Source organism: Colias croceus, chromosome 4 (assembly GCF_905220415.1).
Source record: "Colias croceus chromosome 4, ilColCroc2.1".
Lineage (NCBI taxonomy): Eukaryota > Metazoa > Arthropoda > Insecta > Lepidoptera > Pieridae > Colias > Colias croceus.
In genome coordinates, this window is record NC_059540.1 from 9,680,869 (window position 1) to 9,701,073 (window position 20,205).

The 20,205-nt window shown below is 33.8% G+C and overlaps 4 protein-coding genes across 4 annotated transcripts; 1 reads left to right on the forward strand and 3 right to left on the reverse strand.

Moving 5' to 3' along the window:
* Positions 1-304: 304 nt before the first annotated feature.
* Positions 305-8,203, reverse strand: LOC123691159 (sulfotransferase 1C4-like). The gene is made up of 7 exons (XM_045635422.1): positions 7,994-8,203; positions 3,167-3,301; positions 2,397-2,496; positions 1,607-1,926; positions 1,397-1,491; positions 1,126-1,306; positions 305-795 (listed from the first exon to the last, which is right to left on the reverse strand). Exons 1-7 carry the CDS (start codon positions 8,070-8,072, stop codon positions 683-685), a joined length of 1,023 nt encoding a protein of 340 aa, XP_045491378.1. The 5' UTR covers positions 8,073-8,203; the 3' UTR covers positions 305-682.
* A 1,744-nt stretch (positions 8,204-9,947) lies between these two features.
* On the reverse strand, positions 9,948-10,878 carry LOC123691160. The gene has a single exon (XM_045635423.1). The coding sequence runs from the start codon at positions 10,617-10,619 to the stop codon at positions 10,062-10,064; it is 558 nt and encodes a 185-aa protein (XP_045491379.1). The 5' UTR covers positions 10,620-10,878; the 3' UTR covers positions 9,948-10,061.
* A 3,217-nt stretch (positions 10,879-14,095) lies between these two features.
* On the reverse strand, positions 14,096-15,113 carry LOC123691248. Its single transcript, XM_045635551.1, has 2 exons — positions 14,606-15,113; positions 14,096-14,315 (listed from the first exon to the last, which is right to left on the reverse strand). Exons 1-2 carry the CDS (start codon positions 15,037-15,039, stop codon positions 14,255-14,257), a joined length of 495 nt encoding a protein of 164 aa, XP_045491507.1. The 5' UTR covers positions 15,040-15,113; the 3' UTR covers positions 14,096-14,254.
* A 3,832-nt stretch (positions 15,114-18,945) lies between these two features.
* On the forward strand, positions 18,946-19,461 carry LOC123691008. The gene has a single exon (XM_045635178.1). The coding sequence runs from the start codon at positions 18,946-18,948 to the stop codon at positions 19,459-19,461; it is 516 nt and encodes a 171-aa protein (XP_045491134.1).
* Positions 19,462-20,205: the final 744 nt, after the last annotated feature.

The following is a 20,205-nucleotide window of genomic DNA, read 5'->3' on the forward strand; positions in this document are numbered from 1 at the left end:
ATACCAAACTTTTATTGCCTCTTTCATACATGATCAGTTTTATTACCTTCTGCTATTCACAGTGCACTATGCTATACAACTAAGAATAGGAACGTCAATGACCTCTTTTTAGACTATAATTTTTTTTTTGTATATCAATATTGGGTATCTTTTTTTGTCTGGCTCTTGCAAAATTTTAATACAAACGTCATTTCTTCCATTGGATTATTCTGGATTGAATTTACTGCTACGAAATCAAAATATTGCGATCCTGTTCCAAGTTGAATTACACACCTAGGTTTTATAATAAAATAAAAAGACAATGTTTTACAGAATACTTTTATTTACATACACATTAAAGTTAATTTAAATGTTAATAAATAATTCGAAATACCATTTTACTTTATCAAGTTATTAGCAAGCCACCTTCATGCTATCCACTAACATCTTTAATGGAAATGTATTCAGTAGAGAGATTTCTTTGGATCAGATTGTAGCACCTCTTTTTATCAAAATTTATTGGTTTTACATCTTAACTATGCATCAGTACATACATAATTCTTAAATCGTTAACTTTATCCACAACCACACACTTAAACTATTTATATACATTACATGAAAATAATTATGAAACTAAAATAGAAACTACACTACTATGAAGATTCGTAAAGAATATAGGAAAATAGAAGTCAAATGTGGATGTTCATTGTAAATGGGGGAAGCGTAAATCAGTGTCGCGCAGGTTATCAGCGATCCATTTCTCAGCTTGTAATGTCATTTCCTCGTCAAAGTAATCTCGCCAACCTCCTGCTTTGCCTGTAATCATCAAATATAATATGGGTCTTAATATGATTGAATTTTATCAAAACATAAACTGATAACGTTTGTTGCCCTTTGACGTAGAAATTATTGAACCGATTTACCTAATGTAAACTGGCTTGTAATATACTTATATATTGTATGGTATTTTACTTATATTTCATTGGCATGATCTGTAGAATAAAACTAAAATGTAATTTTTGCATTGAAATTATTTCTGTTTTAGAAGCCATACTTTTTTGTAATCACAGAAATACTTTTATTTATTATCCGTGCTCAGCAATAAAAAAGTTTCTGATAACAAATATTGCTTGGACGGTAATTAACCTTTTCTTATAAATTCCTTTGCGCCGACCATTATTCCCAGTTCTTTCATAACATCATAGTTCACAGAGGGGTTGTTTTTAAAACTTTCGATGCTTAGGTGGTCAATTAGACGTTTTACTTGTTCGTCACTAAATTTCTTGCCGAAAAATTCCATCACTCGTCTTACAGCTGCTGGTAAATCCTGGAAAAATCATACCGTGTTATTTAATAATTTTCTGGGAGGTGTTCTTTATGAATTTGTAAACATTTCGTCGTGCATTTAGCAGCATACCTTTGACATATCTTCATAGAATAAGAACAGCAAATTTGGGTGATGCCTTTTCTCCCATGCTTCTTTCAAGTGTTCGAAGTAAGGGGTCCAGTGATCTGAAATTAGCACAATTAATTAGCATATCATTTTATGTCAATCTTGATACTTTATTAATGTAGCTTCGTAACTTAACTAGTAACCGGATCCAGAATCCGCAATAAAATTACTCACGCAAATCCCTGATAAAGAATTCCCAGTACGTCTTGAAGTCTCCCGTATAACCCTGCGTTCTCATAGACTTATTCAGATGATAGAAGGAGACGCAGACATCCCGCGGGTCTCTGGCTACGTACACGACCTTGCCGTCCAACATTTTCGGCGGTAACAAGGAGAGAGGAAGATGTGTCTTTACAAATCGTGGAGATTTAGCCGCAGCGATCTGTTCAGTTCCTGGTTGGGTGACCCACTCTAACATTTTCAAGTTCCTCATGCTATAACTGTTCTCTTCTATGAAGCGTTGTTTCAGAACAGGGTGGACGCACATTGTGAATCTGAAAGAATGTTATTTTATGACCAGCTATTCAATGTTATAATGAAGCAAATCGTGGCTGCTTTGCTGTTATTGTTATATAACCTTTTATATTATGTTCCTATCAAATAAATGCTTAAAATGCAATTCGTTTTTTATTTATGACTAGCTGCGCCCTGCTGTTTCACCCGCGTGGCTCCACTCCTGTTGGTCTTAGTGTGATGTTTCCTCGATTAATGAGCTATCTAACACCGAAGAATTTTTCAAATCGGACCAGTAGTTCCTGAGATTAGCGCGTTCAAACAAACATACAAACAAACTCTTCAGCTTTATAATATTAGTATAGAGTATAGTATAGATTTATCCAAAACAAAGTAGGTATGTACCTATCAATACTTATTTTTTATTCAGTTGGTTCAGATAATAAATAAGTTGGTAAGTACGGCTAATAGTTGACGTCATTAATTAAAATAATCAAATATTTTAACTCACTCTAAAAATGGATATCTTTCGGTGAGCGGTATAGCGTTGGATGTAGCGTAATCTAGGTCATTTGCCACCATCCATACAAGCTCCTGCGTCCAGGTTGTTCCTAAAAATATAAATGTTTTATTTCATAATTTGGTTGACACAATAGTTATGGTGAAATCAGAAGTGGTGATCTACCGGCTGATGATACTGGAGTTAAGAATGTTATAAGCGTTTAGTACCTAATTTTTTATAAATTTCATGACTCTTTTGTTAACAAGTGGGTTTGTAGATATATCCGACTTCTGCTCTTTCTTCTTTTCCATCAGAGATCAATTATAACTTGGCCTGCATCCTATCTACTTATAGTGATTTCTATGAAATATTGATAAGCGCTGCTGCCTCAATGTACCTACTTATCGGGTTAAATCGGGGATAAAATCGCAGGCTGACTGGCTGAACCTAATAACTTTAAACTCAATTAGCGAAGATATATAGGTAGGTATATGTATCCTCACTTTTTAGCTTCATTTTCCTTACCTTGTCAATAAATCGTTTCTACAAAAAGGAAGGTAAAAAGAAGTTTTGTGTTCAAGGTAATCAGCCGTATGTACTAAACAGCATCAATTAACTTAACCGGATACCAAACCTTAATTTTAGTTAAATCGTAAAGCCGATTCAATTCAAGAAACAACATTGAGAATTGATGTAGGTTTTGTCGGAGGTTTTCTTCCACAATAAAAAAATACCAATCTATGTTTTGAGCCATTATAAATATAATTTTGTAGGTTTACCTGATCTGGGATAGCTGGCCACGAAAACATCACTCGGCCTGATTTCCAAGTTATAAATTTTGTGGGCTTCTTGTTTGAATTTGTTCGGTAGGAAATATCCTTTAGGACCCACGCGTACGAATCCCGTAAGTTCACCTAGGAAAAAAACAGTTAAGTACCTATACATAATCTCATAATTTTTCGGTAGGTATCTAAAACGTTTGCAAAATTTTTTGTTGAGTTTTGATGGATAATAAATTAATTTTTACGCATATAAATTTTTACGTATTATGTTATGTGACCTTCCATCACAAAAATAAGTATTTTTTAAAGTTCAAAATCGCACCCATCGCATATATTATAGAATCAAGGGTATTTCCGTATAAAGCCGTAGCTCAATTTATCATGCTTATTTGTAACTTTTCGTTGTAGGTAAATATATCTCATTATCTAGGCTAATTTACTCTATCAATAATTCTTGAGAGTTAATCGTAAGTATAATATGCAATATGCGTAGGAGTTATCGGTATTATGATTGGTGCATGCAATATGAACAATTCATGCCATTTCATTTTATACTAAGTATAATGGTAGATAGGTAGGTACTACTATTGTAAAGCTGAAGATTTTGTTTGTTTGACTCTTTGTTTGAACGAACTTATCGTAAGCATAAAGCACGGTAAATAGAGTAGGTGCACACATGTACCTATAGGTACCTACTGTGTCTTAGGTTCGACTGGGTCCATAAAAAACCATCCCTCATTTTTTTGTGTAGAACAAACATAATTTATCACATAAAGACGAATAGGAGCGTAGTTTCATGTTTCCAGGCCAAACAAAATTGCTTGAATAGGCGGCTGTCATAGGCAATATTTTAATAACATAAGATTTTTGAGAGCCTATAAATAAATGGGTTTAATTGATACTAAATAATCTACATTAGGTCGTTAACGATGTTATTATAATCAAATAATAAAAATTAAAATGAATTTGACATAAGAGTTACGTATTGTACCTGAGTATTTAATAGATACAATCAAGGATACAATAGATATGTAAGTAAGTACATATAGTCATGGGTCAACAAGCACAAATGACAATCCTGTATTCCTGTCTTATGATCATTCATTTCGGTCATTGTTAAAAACCAAGTTTAAATGTAAATTTAAATTTATGAAGATAATGTCATTGATACATAATGGGTTATAAGCTGGAAGTAGGAAATATGTAGATAGTCACGCCAGAGCATTATGGACAAAAAGCACAGACTTCACTTCTACCTACTAAAAAACTTGGAAAATCGATGAGGAAGTAATTTTATTAACTGTAATAGAATGAAAAACAAGTAACCTTCGATTTGATTGAGTGAATGTTAAATTACAATATATCTATAACTCAATCTTGCATTGCTAGGTCAAATAGTTACTTTTTTTTAATTCTAATGCAGAACAATCCTCAACCGTGATTTATTTGTGATGTTCAAGTACAATTTCGAAAATCACTGCCTACATAGTTTAACAAAAATTCGCTTCGCGTTGTCTGACTGCAGACTGTCTGTCACTTGTCCTATTTAGGTATGCTTATTTAAAAATACCTACGCAACGAATTTTGATGCGGTTTTTCACGGTTCCTCTTCCTTCCGGTCAAAAATGTTTTAGTAATGGTTTTAGTGAACTATTTATTAAGTTGGAAACAACGCGGGAAAAGCATCGGGAAGAAAGCTAGTTTATTAAAAGATATTTCGTCTCCAAATATCGCTCTTGTACTCACAGTTTATTCAAAAAAATAAAGTACATAACTATAGGTAAGAAAGGTATGACTGAAAAGTAATTAAAAGTTACGTAAGACCCGGGTACAATAATGTCTCGTAAAATTTATTGATTATTATAATTATAATTATGTTTAAAAATAAAGTTTATTGACAGGACACTCCATAAAATATAGAGTTAGATATGCATAAATAATATTCACTCGTAAATTATCTTCAGGACGACAAGATAATATTATTTAAACCATGTCATCGTTGTTTGTTTACAATAAAATTATCTATTAGCACACTGTAAATAAGGAAACAATAATTCTAAAGATTGTAATCCCAAAATGGAAATTTTAAAGTCTAGATTATACTACATTACATTACATTTTTATTTAAAGATTTTTACATACATTTTTGTAATACTTAAGTATCTACAACTAAAATCATCTTTTAGGCCGGTCACACACCTTCTAAGGAATTCAGATAAAGATTCTGTGATAATAACGCAATATTTCTTCTGTACATTTATATATATATATATATATATATATATATATACCAACTTAGATATATTTTCGCCTCTATCTTCTAAGATTTAATTTATCTTATAGTTATGTAGGCAATTCAAAGCAGCAGGCTATATAGGCTAGCTAGCTTACTGATATTACATGTTTATACATATTCAGGTACATGATGAACATTTTACATGCTATTATTTTAAATATCTGCACAGATATGGTGACTGGAAATGCATAGATCCTTTTTTTGTCCAAGATTTCAATTCAATTAAACACAAAATTAGGTAGGTACGTTACATTCTCATTAAATAAAGCGATGCAAAATAGGCAATCATAAATAAATAAATTTTCATTGCAATCACAAAAAGACTAAATAAATAAATAATACAAGCATACAATTAACCCACAAAAGATCGTAAAGTACCTAACGGAATTAATAGAGTTTAAGACGATTACAATATGATTTACTTTAGGGTAGACTGGGTACGATTGAAACAAAGGACGGTTGAAACAACACGAATATCTCGCAAACCGTTGGTGGAGGGGTTAGGGGTCCAAGGGGAAAATGAAGCGCACAACTGTTCTAAACACGAACCACAATGTTGCGTCGATCTCCGCGCGCTTCAGCTGATTTTATAAGACCCTATTGTATTTTTATGAACAAAAGTAAGTATTTTTGCTTTGAGATTTTTCCAATTATTGGAGTTTCTATTTTAGTGACAGTATTAAGTGTGCGTTTTTGTTTGAAGTGAATCTTGTGGAATATGACATTGTGACTAGTTTTTGTGTATCATTGTTGTTACAATTACTATAACTGTATTTTACCTAAAGTAGGAGTTGGGGACGGTTGAAACATTTTTTTTGGGTACGGTTGAAACATTGTTTTAATTATTTTTTGTATTTTTAAATGCCGATAGTACGTGTAAGAGAGATTTCGGGAAGATAAATAGACTTATCAAAGTACAAAGACGCATATGAGGAAGTGAAAACCGGAGATCATTGCGAAAAGTGGCAGAGAAGCACAATTATTCGCTTCTAAGGTAAATTCGAATGCGAGATGACTCTGGCGAGCAAGAAAATAAAAAAATGGGATATAATAGAGGATATAACAATAGAAGATACAATAATAAAGGGCGAAAACTTAGGAAATCTACTATTTACACTGACACACAAGATAAGGAAGAGATAAGAAAAAAGCAAGAATTAATATTGAAACGAACTAGAGCTAAGCAAGTGAAGAAGCGATCGGATAGAGGAAAAAGAAAGAAATTTGACGGAGGAAAATGTAAAAGTAACACCGAAGAAGCAAAAAATAAATAAAATACAAGAAGAGATATCATCAGAAGATGAGGAGTAGTTACTTATGTCTTGTTTCTATGTAACCATATTTAAAGAGCAGACCTTATTGTAAAAGAGTTACTTAATTATTGTTAGATTTAAAATAAACAATCAATAAAACATATTTTAATGCTATATTTTGTATTATTCGCATATTTTTCAACTGACCCCAATCACTGTTTCAACCGCCCCTGGTATGGGGACGGTTGAAACAAATCGGATTTATTTTTTTAATTTGATCTATTTTAAAAAATAATACACATGGAACTAAAATCATAGCGCCTATTAGTAGACAGATACATGCTCTTTTATTTAACGTATATTTTTCATCGCTCGGGTTATAAACAGCAAAGTTATGGTCGTTTTAAGTGAAATTGTTTCAACCGTACCCAGTCTACCCTACGATGTTGTGTTAGTGATTTCGGTTCCTTTGAAATAGCGGTTAAAACTTGATAATTTTTTATTTTCTTAAGTTAGATCGATTCCACACTCCTGCGATTAAAGTCACTTTTAAACTCATTACAGATGTAAATGATGTAAAAAAATATTTTATTAGCTGTACTTATATATAATACATATTATATTTATGTGTATGTACTTAATGTTTATTATGGAATATAACGAGATAATATACCTAATATGTACTAGTTTACAAATCTATTGTGTCACAATCATGTTTTATCTATTTAGTAGTGTGCTAGTAGGTAACTACGTATTTACATTGAGATTGAATTCGTAACGAATAAATCTATGTAAAATTTATAGCAGATTTAGAACCGACGACACAAATACTTAAATGACCAACTGACTATTATCTAAGTATTAAAATAATCGTTCCTTAGAAAAAATAAGAAAGGAAAAATATAAGTAGGTAAGTACCAATAAGAACTAGTAGGAAGGAACCTATTGAGCTTAAGTTATTTTAAACATAAAACACAGTTGCAACTTTCAATTCGTCATATTATTATAGTACCTACCTAACTATAAGAATAAAACATTAAAATATTTTATTATGATTATCAAGATGATCAAATGAATGTGTACTTAAAACAACTTGGATTTTGAACTGTCTATGAAAAGTATGTCACCGAATTGTGGATGCTTGAAGGACGGAAAAAATACCTATACGATTTTTTTTTGTATTAGGCCTCTATATAAAATCAAAATGGTAAATGTAATAGATTAATGCAGAATAATTAAATTATTAAATTCACAATAAAAAATATTGTTTCTTACCTGTAAAATATTTCATCAACAAATGTGAGGTTTCCGGCTCTACATCGCGAATTTCAAAAGGGTAATCTTTGAGCGGCATCTTGTTTATTTTTAACTTATAATGTTATGTTATGACCTAAATTAAAGTTAATATTTTTTTTATATTTAACCAGTATTATGGATCACAAGTTGCGTTCGCGCAGGCCCTCGGTCGGCACAGAACTGATTGGACCGTTCAACTCATAACAAATCATTAAATGTCGCCTTGATTTTATTGAAAATCTATGTAATTATAAGCAATTAAATACATATTATACATATACGCTATTTAACTCACAACGCAAACTAATATTTATTAAGGTTTTATTGCTTCGTATTAAAATAAGACAATTTTTAAATTACTCTACTCTCTTACTCTATCATGTAAATAAAAAAAGTAGCTAAAGATGTACGTAAAAGCTAGTTAAAATTAATGTAGGTATGTAGGGATAATAAATTTGAGACTGACAAAAGTAGACATGCATAAATCCTTGTTGTGTTTCTGCACACCATTGCGGCTAAAAATGACCCACATCTAAATTGGAAAGCTGAAGAGTGGGCTATTACTTTCGCTCGCAACTTTCTTTATATAAAAGCGACTTCTTGAGCTTTAAATATGGGTCAAACGTTAATCGACATTTTTAATTATACATTATATAGTTAGGTAGATAGGAAACTTAATTCTTTATTAATTATGTATACATTTTATGTCATGGTACGATTTAAAAATCTACTGTAAGTATAATATACATTTTTCTATAAATAAAATGTGTAAAAACTATTTTATTAAATATTGTTTGTGAGAAGGGTAATCGTTGTACGTTTTCCAATATCCTTGATTGTTCTACTAGTACTAAGGTACCTATCTCAAATGCTTAAAATCTTACGCCTGTTGATTTAAAAGGCATAAAGTTTGTAGAGTATAATTTCCAGCCATTTGATGCTAGGCAATATAAAATTTTCACTAAAAATGGGAAAGAAAGGCTTAGAACAGCGATGAGGATTAAGCAATACAGGCGTATTATCTTTAATTATTAGTCGACATTCAGATTATAAAAATAACTCATTGAAATTTTGTTTAATTAACTAGGTCGATGAAGAAATTTTTAATACTTACAAAATGTGATAGGTATATAGATATATTAAGATATGATAAGAAATAGATACCTCATACCTAGTATACTTACTATAAAAATATGGTCTACATTAATCGTCTAGATTCCAATGCTGTTTTTATGAGTCAGCGGAAGGCTAGCAAACAGCTCACGGCATTCCAGTATTCTCATTTAATCTAAATGCTATTTAATATTGCAATATAAATATATTACCCAAGATATTAACTAATATGTGACTTTATCCACCTACTAAGCTGTCAAATTGGATATGTATTTGGGATTGTAGCCTTATTTTGAGTCCCTTAAACCTTTGAGTTACCCGGGTCACTCACTTGAGTGCAAGCATTCGTTACTATATAATGTACCTATGAACATTAATTGCGCTCGACATAAAACATGATAAACTGCAAAATGCTCTTCTGTTTAGTTGGCTCTTACATAATAATAATAAGGATTACTATACTAATATAACGATGCATTATTTACTTCAGTTCCTTTACAGAAGTGTCCAATTCCTAGCAGATATTAGACTTGAACTATACTTACGTGACCAGAAACCTAACAATGGATGCACTTTCGAGAATAGATAACTGTGGATGGCGCACTCGCATATCTGTTGTTTCTACATATACTTACCTACTTGGTTACAAAACGTGATAAAGTACAGTTATTACTGTAATAGATTAAAAATATGTATTTGCTAAGTACCTATGAACGCAAAAGACGAAAACATACAGATCATTCATTACTTGAATATTTCTTGTTAGTATTATCATAATTAACATGCTCAATGTTTATACGAAAGGAAATAAAATAATTAATAAACAAAACTAAAAACTTTTACTTAAATATAAATTAATTTACAAATAAATTACATAGTATGTCGTACAGGCACAAATAAATAGTATTCCTAATCATATAGACGAGAGATCATGTTACGAGGGCACAGGGATGACTTCAGGCGCATCTGAAGGAGACACTTGAGAGCGGGAGCGGCAGACGAGGGTCACGGGATCTCTCTCACGGTCGGGGCCGCACTGCTCTGTCGCACCAATTAGCTGGTATTCCACCTTCTCAGGCGCATCGGTTTCCAACCGCCTCCTGCCAGCAATGACGACATCCGCGTCCGCGTCAGCATTCCGCCCGTCGGCCTCCGCTCGCCGCACCCCTTCAGAGCCAATCTCCACCCGGTAGGGCTCGCTCGGCTCCACGAACGCCTCCATCACATGAACATCGGCCCTCTCCTGGATCTCGTCGCTAGGATTCTGTTTCGCGCTCTTTAGCCAACTTAGATCTAATAGGCTGTTGGGAATCTTTTGTGGAATTGCAACGAGGAAGACTACGTTTTGGACATCCGCTTGTACATTGACTTCGCCCTCTTGCCGCTGGTCGTAGGTCGCGGGCGCGGCGGTCGCGAGAGCTAGGGAAGCGAGGATGAGCAGCATGGTGCGTGCAGCCGGAGCACCTCCTTGGTATTGACTGCGCGCGGTCATCTCCCGCGCCGCTTTTACCGGCCACCGGTGAACCAGTCGCCAGATGAATCGAGCACACTGTAACGGTTTACGACACGGACGCTCTCCTTAACTTTGCATTTATACTGAGCGACTATCACTTTGTTATTATCAGAGAGGCGATTGTATTAAAAAGCTATCACTATTAGGTTTGTCCCACTAGTAATTTAATTATTAATAAAGTTTTATTAGTATAAAATGTATTTAGCGTCGTGTGCGTACTTGTTAAAGATCAAGAAGTATGTGAGGAAGCCGTATCGAGATCGTGGTGGCTCGCAGTGTCGTCACCTTTGACAGTGACTTGGGTTCATTAATACGATAACTGGGTTTCTCGCACGCGCGCTTTATTTTTGTAATATTTTTCAGTCTGTGAGTAAAAGGAATAATAAGTATTATAAATATATATTTACGTAAAATTTGTCGAGACCACTTTTATGCCTACGGTCTGCATTAAAAAAAATCAAAGCTGTTCACAACTTCACAATACAATTTTTCATCAGTTGGCATGTAATGATTTTGCATTAGACTTACAAAGAAAGGTTAGTAAGGAACATTAAAATCGGAAATTAAAGTTTGTAAAAATTACGTTTTTATTTAACTTATATTGTTTAACTACAATAACAATACCTATAAAGTAAGCATAAGGTATTCCGATCAGCCACTCTATTTTAACACCGCATTTCTAAAGTTATAGAGAACAAAAGATTACCTACCTACCTCCTATACCAGATTCCTGTAATATCATTTAGTTTCATGTCCATTATTAAACAATTTATATTCATTATCAAGTGTTTTACTCTTGTTAATAGAACCAGTAAATCTACATATCACAAATCATGCATACAAATAAGTATAGTTGTACATCTGTACTTCTACGAAACGTTCGAACAGTCTTGATATGGGACTAAACAACCCGGATCAACTTTGGCTCTAGAATCAACATAATAATAAAGTAAAAAAATTAGCTATATTACTCGTCAATAACATTTTCTAGTGGTAATATAAGCAATCAAATCTTTCCTCCATTGAATGTACCCACTGAAGAAAGTTAATACTGTTAATTATTATCGGCTTAAAAACAAGCATCCATTTACAGAGTTAATCCCTACAGTTTTCACAACCGTTATGGGATCTCGTTAGACTGGTAGACTTGCTGGAATGACAGTTTTCCGACCAGGAAGATATCAATAATGTTATACAATTACGGAGACGTTATTGATGTTGAGAAGAAACTTAGCTCGCAAGTGAAGTGATTATGCAAGAATGTGCAGTTATTATAATGTAAATTACGATAATCGTTCGCAACTATGTGATAACAAAAGGTTTTTACATCACTATAATATAATCCATACTAATATTATAAATGCGAAAGTAACTCTGTCTGTCTGTTTGTTACTCAATCACGCCTAAACTACTGAACCAATTTTTATTAAATTTGGTATGGAGATATTTTGATACCCGAGAAAGGACATAGACTACTTTTTATCCCGGGAAAATGACGCAATCCCGGAAATCCCACGGGAACGGGAACCTAGTTAATAATAAGTTAAACAAGTGTGAACTTTACTAGCCAAATAATTTTATTATTTTTTAGTCTAAATATAAATTAACTAAATATTGTATTCATTTCATAACTGCTCTATATAATAAGAGTCTGTTCGAAAGATATCGATTATCGAGGCTCTCTCTTCTCGTCTAAAAACACTCCTTAGTCCTTCGAGTAACAAGATTTCATTTATATAAATATTTAGGTTTTATCTGAATCAATTCATTTTACGTACGTAGGACATGTATATCTAGTAAGTATATTATATCGGTAACTTGAAACAGGAAATAACATACAAAGTAGGTCGAACAATTAAATTATCTCCTTTCTGGGGACAAAACGTTCAATCAATTTGATATAACGTACGAAAATAAATTATCATCTAAGCATTGAGACAAAAATAGAATATAAATACGCATGTTATATTAATGTTATGAAGCAACATAATGTTTTTATCTAAATGGAGGGCAAACGAGCACATGTGTCATTTAAAAGTAAGTAATTTATAATTAAATCACTGATAGTGTAAAGATTGCAATGTATGGTAATTTCGATCAAATTTAATCGATCTCTATAAAAATATTGTTTGAAAATTGCAGAAGGTCTCTATCTATCTACTTTTTACTTATTGATGATTTGATAAGTTTCTACTCGTGAGTATATTATGTTACTTTGAATTCATAAAAACACGGGAGGATAAATACGTCTAGTTACTTTTTAGTACCAACTTTTTATCCTAAACCAATTCCAATCTCACAGTAAAAACTATCGCTCCGTTATCCATTACAGAAATCGCGTTTTTCAACAACTTTATATATAGGTACCTAAACGTTTGCGGTGAAGCGAGTTGAAACCATCTTTAACTTAACCAACTTAAAAAAAACACTATTTACGCAACTTGTAAGATTACAAGTTGCGTAAATAGTTTTTTTTAAGTTGGTTAAGTTAAAGAGTGAGTGTGATATAGATATATCTATAGGTACTAATATTATAGAGCTGAAGAATTTGTTTGTTAGATTGCGCTAATCTCAGGAACTACTGGTCCGATTTATAGATAGTACATAAATATATGCTATAATATCATCAAAAGAGGGGCAATGCGGGTAAAACTGCGGGGCACAAATAGTACATAATATATGAAATCTGAACATAGCTGTAATTTCGCGACATTCGACATGTGACCTAAGTAGGTAATAAGTAGGTAGATAAAATTATTCTCGCGCCAATTATAAACAATTAGAGGTAGAGCACAATCTCGCTATTTAATTATCTATAATTATATAATTATAATGCACAATGGAGCTAAACAATTAGTAAATCTATAATAGCGTTAACATAATATTATTTGACAAAAGACCGGCATTGTTGCTAAAGCTATCTCCATAGATGTTTGCATTTATCATTGCATGTCTCAATTTGATAATACCTTGTACAAATATTTTTGTGTACATTACAAACAAAATAATTATATAATATCATTTTTATACAGAACTTAGCTATAGGTACTAATTAGTTCACTACTAGTTTACAATATCTACTAAAGAGGGAAAGTTTATTTTGTATGGAGTAATCTTCGGAAGTATCTACAGATCTGATCTCGAAAATTATTTCACTAATAGAAAGCTACACTAATGCTACGCTATAAGTGGCATAGGTTATTTTTTTACCCGGGTCAATTCAAACCAAGGGGCAAGCGTCTGAATCAAGAATACAATCAAGAATAGAAATATTAATTAAAATAAAATAAGCGTTTTGAAACCATTAATACCTAATTATCACAATTCTGTGGGATAATTTTACTTAAAAATTCTTTGCTGGTACCTAGTAAGTACCTAATAGATTTAAATATAAATTCCTTTGTATAAGAATGAAAGGGGCTACGAATTTAGGGCAAGAATAATAATGCATCATCTTGGGATTTTTCAATAAGAATTCACATTTATTTTTAACAAAACAGTTCATGTACAAGTACACACCTAAAACTAATTCAATCACTTAAAACTAATAAATGCATTAATCATATCACGCGATCCATGGCTACATGTTAGACAAGTATCAAATATTTTTCCTTCTAGTGATGGCGATTCCTTCGTAGTAAGGGCAACAGCATGTTCGCTAGTCGATATTTCAATCTGAAACAACATAAAAGTTTTATTGACATCTTTCGACATCTTCATATTATTATTTTATTTTTATAGTGGACGTTGATCCTGAAATTGGAGGCACTTTCCCTGCACTACCTTTTTATCAGAATATTTGTTTACGTTTGTATATAAAGATAAATTAGGATAAAAGTAAATAATAAACATTACTTATTACATAGTACATTAACTTACTACATAGTAAGTTACAAAGGGATTAAAAATTAGTTTAATTTTGATAGTTAGTTTACAGATTGTGCGATAAAATTCCAAATATTTACCTTTGATTTTTTTCTTTCTTGCGTAAGCTCCCATCTTTCTTCTCACCCTTCACATCGGAGTTAAGGGAAACATCACTGAGCGGTGCCTCTGGTGTGGACTCCTCCGGTTTGCTAGCTTGTGGCTTATTTTCACCAGGCTTAGGGCTCGGAGGGCTGTACAGAGGCGACTGAGGTTTGTGAATTTCGTTGAAATCTTCGATATCAAGAAGATCGCTTATATCTAAATCGGACGCGGCGGCAAGAAGTGACTCTGCGGGCGCGATTGCTATGACAACTCCATCGATGTTAAGACGATAATTCTCCGTGCCGTTTTGCCTTTGATCGTAATGTTTATCGGCTTGTTTCTCACAGTCAGGCGCGGGTGCGGCGGCGGCCAGCACTAGGAGCGCCGAAAGCACGGCCACTTCGCAGACGACCCTCTTGTAGTTGACCATCGCGGGAGGTGTCTGTGGGTGAACTGAGCCGCGTCAGCTTGCGGGACGCGCTTTGTGGCCGCTCTCCACTGCATCTTTTATTTATTTACAGAGATAGCGGTACAGACACCGGCACCGGAGCAATCCTAACGAAACACCCGTTCCTAAACTAGAATTAATAGCAACAGGTACAATCACTTCGACTTGAAAGGGCTTTCTTTAACCGATCGCGATGTAACTAGACATTTAAAAAAAATAAGATTGAATAAATGATGTATTTATTATATTCTGATTAAGTTTACCTTTAATATAGATAAATATACTTTCGAAAAGTAGTATTTTTAGGAAGGATGATATTAAGTAGGTCCTGATTTAACATTTCAACTTTAATAACTTGATAATAGAACTCCTTAACTACCTAACCTTAAGGATATGGAATCTAAAAATCTATTTTGTAATTTCTTTATATTCACAACTCCTTTCTTATATCCACTTTACTATCCATTCTAAAAGAAAGCTCCAAAGCCTTGGACTAAATCATAAACATTTGGGTTAATTAATTTGGATAGTCGGCTGGCACTTGGCACAGATAGCTGGTGAACCTGTCTCGATGCGCTTGCGCAGCTAACAGTACCGAGCCGATCAACGGTACATGTCTTGTTTGTCATCGCATCATTGCTGTTTACTAGTTTTACAGTTTAATTGACGGGAATGTAAAAGAAGTGGACATTCTGGAATAGTGTTAGGATCTATAGGTACTGTACTTTTAGTAAAGTACATTTTAAGTAATGGTGGCTAGTAAAGATATTGTGAATTAGAATATAATATTTGGAAGATATAATGAGATAGATCCTTATAGATCAGAATTCTGACAATTTGAAAATATGACGAGGGAGCAAATAATCATTTTCTTATTATTCCTAAGCTTTCAATGTGTATCGAGTGGTCAATTAATTATGTGTTATTTATCTAAGTAGGTAGATATTGTAGAACAAAGTCCTCTGCCGTGTCTGCCTGTTCGCGGTAAGCTCAAAAACGACTGCACCGATTTTCATTCTGTTTTCACCAATTGACAGCGTGGTTCTTGAGGAAGGTTTAAGTGTACATGTTTTGTTTGTTTTGTGTAAATCTTTACACAAAACGGGCGGATAGCTAGTAAGTTATACTTAAGAATCATCTGGAAAATAGTGTAACATAAAATTAGAATATGAAACAAGGAACAACGATAAAAACAGCTGTGTTTTTACGATTCGTTGTGACAAACAGGACCGAGTGACCGACATTCGCGGTATTTGCATATTTATGCTTTCAGAGCGCTCACCTTTCTAAAGCTTAACGATTATACAGTTGTACCATATACATTGTAGGTACATAATTTTAGATGTTTTTTTTGTCTAGAAGTACATATTTCGAAAAATGAACTATACAGGGTGTTAATGAACTATACTGTAAATGAACTATACTAATCACGTAATAAATACTAAAACAACAAAATTATATAAAAAAAAATTCTAAATTTTTCCTGAGAATCGATGTTTTCTTCTTTATTTTCACGCAGCCGGCATATACCGCTTGGCTAATGTGAGCATTTTGTTTTTTAAAACATAATCTTAAACGATAGGTCACGTGCTGGTAGCAAAGCTGGGCGGGTTGCTAGTTATGGGTGTACACATAAGAGTTTTAAGAATCCATCTATTTGAAAAAAAAAACTACGTCTGGAACTTTATATGTATTTTTTACGTACTCAGCGTATGCAAAACTATAACCTCCTTTGAGCTTAGTATACCAACAGTGGGACACCCTGTATAATGGAATTTTCATGGATCAAGACTAAGCATTATCAATGGGTTATCCTTTTCTTATGGATTTTATCTTAGAGATCTTAAAGATCAAAATATTTTTGTTTCACAAACCACTTGAAAGGGATCTATTTAAGGGATCTATTTAGGTGGACCTATAAAAATGGAAATTTATATATCAGAAATGTCGTTGCCGCAGTCGTGATGAAGGTGATAAATCATGAATGTAAATAAATAAAATAAAACAGTTTAAAAAAAATATATTTTTAATCTATTTGAAAATTAAGAAATCCAATTATAATCGATATTTAAACATGTCAATAATATCTAAACCTACCTATAATATGCTTAAGTATTTAATTAATGTTTATAATATTGTCAAAGTATTGTAGGTACCTAACTGAAAAACAATTTTTAAATTCATAGTACTCTAAGTCAACCACTAAACTTAACTAAAAACATAATTAGATGTAATAGAGCTTAAAATTAATATGTAATTAGAAATAGAACAATAAAATAATATCGCAAAAAGTGTAACAATTCTTATTATAAGGCACACATTGCTAAGGAAGACTGCAAAATAGAAGACAAGTAATACAAAATATCAAGGCAAAATATCCATACAATATTAACGGCGTCTGTTAATGTTAGTATAATATTAGAGCAGATAATAATTTTCTATATGTTTAAACACCTTTTGCACGTATTGTTCTCATGTTTACAAATTTAATATGAAATCAGTCATACCTCATAAAAATATCAATGTTAATATTCTAAATCTACATATCAAATGAGCTTAAGTCCACCACAGACATTTTCAAACATTTTTTGTAGGGCAGGCGACCCCGTTCCGTCGAATGCAAAAACTCTCGTGTTTTTTTTAATAGCTATTTCGCACTCTTAATTATATAAAGCCAATGGGCAAGGGCCAACATATAAGTAGTGCCAGTTAAACCATTTAAAGTTTAGGTAATTTACAGATATCCAAATATTTTTCAATGATTTTTTTTAATGATTTGCAATGAGCCGCCGTCAGTTGGACCCCGAACAGCGGTTCGTAATTACTCTATTTCGCCTCTTCACTCTGGAGAAAGTGACGTAGACCTCAGTGATGACGATCCCACTTATAATCAAAATCAAAATCTTCGTCAACGTTCACCGAGCCCAGCAGTTATAAGTTCTAACAAACCAAGGAAACGTAAAGCAGATAAGAATAAATGGATGCAAAACGCGCAAAAAATTAAACGAAACCTGGGTCAAAGTTATGTAGCTGTACATTCGAAGAAATAAGTCCCTGCACGTAGTATTAAACCACCTTGTGGCCAAAACTGTAGACTAAAATGCACTGAATAATTGATGCTAGGAGGTTGGATATCTTAAATACATTAGGAGATAGACAGTTACAAAGAATGTATATTTTGTCTAATAGTACAAAGATTACACCTAAGTACAAATATACCAATGCTGAGAACCCACGTAATCCAAACCATGCATTCTATTTTTCAGTGAACGATGAAAAAATAAGGGTATGAAAAACGTTGTTTATTAATATATACTCTCGATAATTTACATAAGATGATTCGAACCGTGCGGATTGAGAAATACTGGAGGTTTCATAAAGGATGATAAACGCGGCAAACACAAAAATCAAAAGGCATACTTAGAAGTTAGAGCCACTTAAACTTAGTACTGCCACACCCCGGACACTCCATACAAAATTATCATTTTGACAGTCACACTGTAGAGACTGCAAATGTGTGTGTTAACGCTTTATGGTTGGCACATTTTTGACTAGCGTAAAAAAAATTCGCGTTTTTCTGATGAAATACATCCGTAAACAGCACAATATCTAACCATTTTCTACGAAAAACGATAATCACAAATCCAAAATAATAAAATTACTTAAAGTCAATTTGATTAATGTTGTCAATCTTCGTTGCGTATCGTCCCTGTAGAAAAATATGGACCATTTTATGTCTGATCGTGCGGGGTGAGGTAAGTGTTTAATTTTGGCGGGAGGCGGAGAGTGTCCGTTCTGTAGCGTTTAGCTACTATTATGTATTCTGTGGTACTGCTAAAAATAATGATCTCAAGAACCTTATTGATAGACAATTGATAGATCCATACTATGCTTTTAATTCGAAAAATTACTGGCCTGAATCCGGTCAACCGGTCCGGTAAACCGGTCACTGAATGTCAACCTCAAGTGACAGCAGTTGTCAACCTGTCAAAACAAATTCTTGATAGCAAAACTATTGAGATACTGAATAGAGGTTTAAACTTTGTTCCTGCGCCGCAAAAAATACCTTGCGAAGAAATAATAAGTCATATGGAGGAAACTTTATTTAAAAACAACATTCTTAAAGAAGACGCAGAGGCGATTCGGCAAGACATATCTTGTGTACTACGAACTTCCAAACCGCCGAAACCTAACATCTCTCGCTCTGAGTCAATCGCTTTAAAACAACTGCGAAAGAATGAAGATATAATAGTACTCCGAGCTGACAAAGGAAACGCAACGTTTATAATGGATACGTCATATTACAACAACAAATTGTCGGAAATACTGTCGGACGAAAACACCTACAAAAAAGTCGACAAGGACCCAACAAACAAGGTAATGACTAATGAAACAAACAACTGACCTTATAGATAAACACAAAATAGACGTGTATACTTCTCTCCCAACCGCGGACTGGACGAGTTCGAGCAGTTTCTGGCAGAGCTTGGGGAACTGATTGAACTCGCCCGTCCCCAGCCTCCAGGCCGGAGATTTCAATGCCAAGTCAATGGCATGCGGTGAGGAATGCGCGGGGAGCGGTGTTACAGGACTGGGTGGTTGCGGCCGATCCCACGGTTCTCAATCGTGGGTCGGAATTAACCTGTGTGGCAAAGGGGTGAATCTATCGTAGACGTCACGTTTGCAAGCCCCCCCCCCCACCCCCTCCTTGCACGGCGAGTCGAGGATTGGAGGGTTGTTACCGATGTGGAAACGCTGTCGGACCATCGCTACATTCGCTTCAGCGTATCTGCGCCCTCGATGGCCTCCAGCTGGTCTTCCCGGACTGATAGGCGTCCGCGCTGGGCACTTCGGAGCCTCGACAGAGATCTTCTGATTGAGGCTGCCATAGTGCAGTCGTGGTTGCCTGCGCCACAGGACGGTTCAGTCGAGGATGAAGCACCAAGTTCTCGGTCTATTTGCTTGAATGAAGGCTCAGACTTTTCTGCAGATAGTGGCGACGAATATCATCCACCAAGGCGTGACAGAACGCCATCTACAAGTTCATCTATAGTTTCTTCCAATGCCAAAAGAGGAAAGAAAAGATTGAGATGCCCAAATAAGTGGAAACAAAATGTGAGGAAAACTTTGAAAATTTCAGGAAAAAAG

Excerpts from the sequence above, each read along its gene's own strand:
- LOC123691159 (XM_045635422.1), bottom strand. The coding sequence starts at position 8,072 with ATGCCGCTCAAAGATTACCCTTTTGAAATTCGCGATGTAGAGCCGGAA. Across the intron at positions 3,302-7,993 it reads GTTGATGAAATATTTTACAG|GTGAACTTACGGGATTCGTA; the intron begins GTAAGAAACAAT and ends TTTTTTTCCTAG. Across the intron at positions 1,927-2,396 it reads GAAAGATATCCATTTTTAGA|ATTCACAATGTGCGTCCACC; the intron begins GTGAGTTAAAAT and ends ACATTCTTTCAG.
- LOC123691160 (XM_045635423.1), bottom strand. The coding sequence starts at position 10,619 with ATGACCGCGCGCAGTCAATACCAAGGAGGTGCTCCGGCTGCACGCACC.
- LOC123691248 (XM_045635551.1), bottom strand. The coding sequence starts at position 15,039 with ATGGTCAACTACAAGAGGGTCGTCTGCGAAGTGGCCGTGCTTTCGGCG. Across the intron at positions 14,316-14,605 it reads AAGAAAGAAAAAAATCAAAG|ATTGAAATATCGACTAGCGA; the intron begins GTAAATATTTGG and ends ATGTTGTTTCAG.
- LOC123691008 (XM_045635178.1), top strand. The coding sequence starts at position 18,946 with ATGCTTTTAATTCGAAAAATTACTGGCCTGAATCCGGTCAACCGGTCC.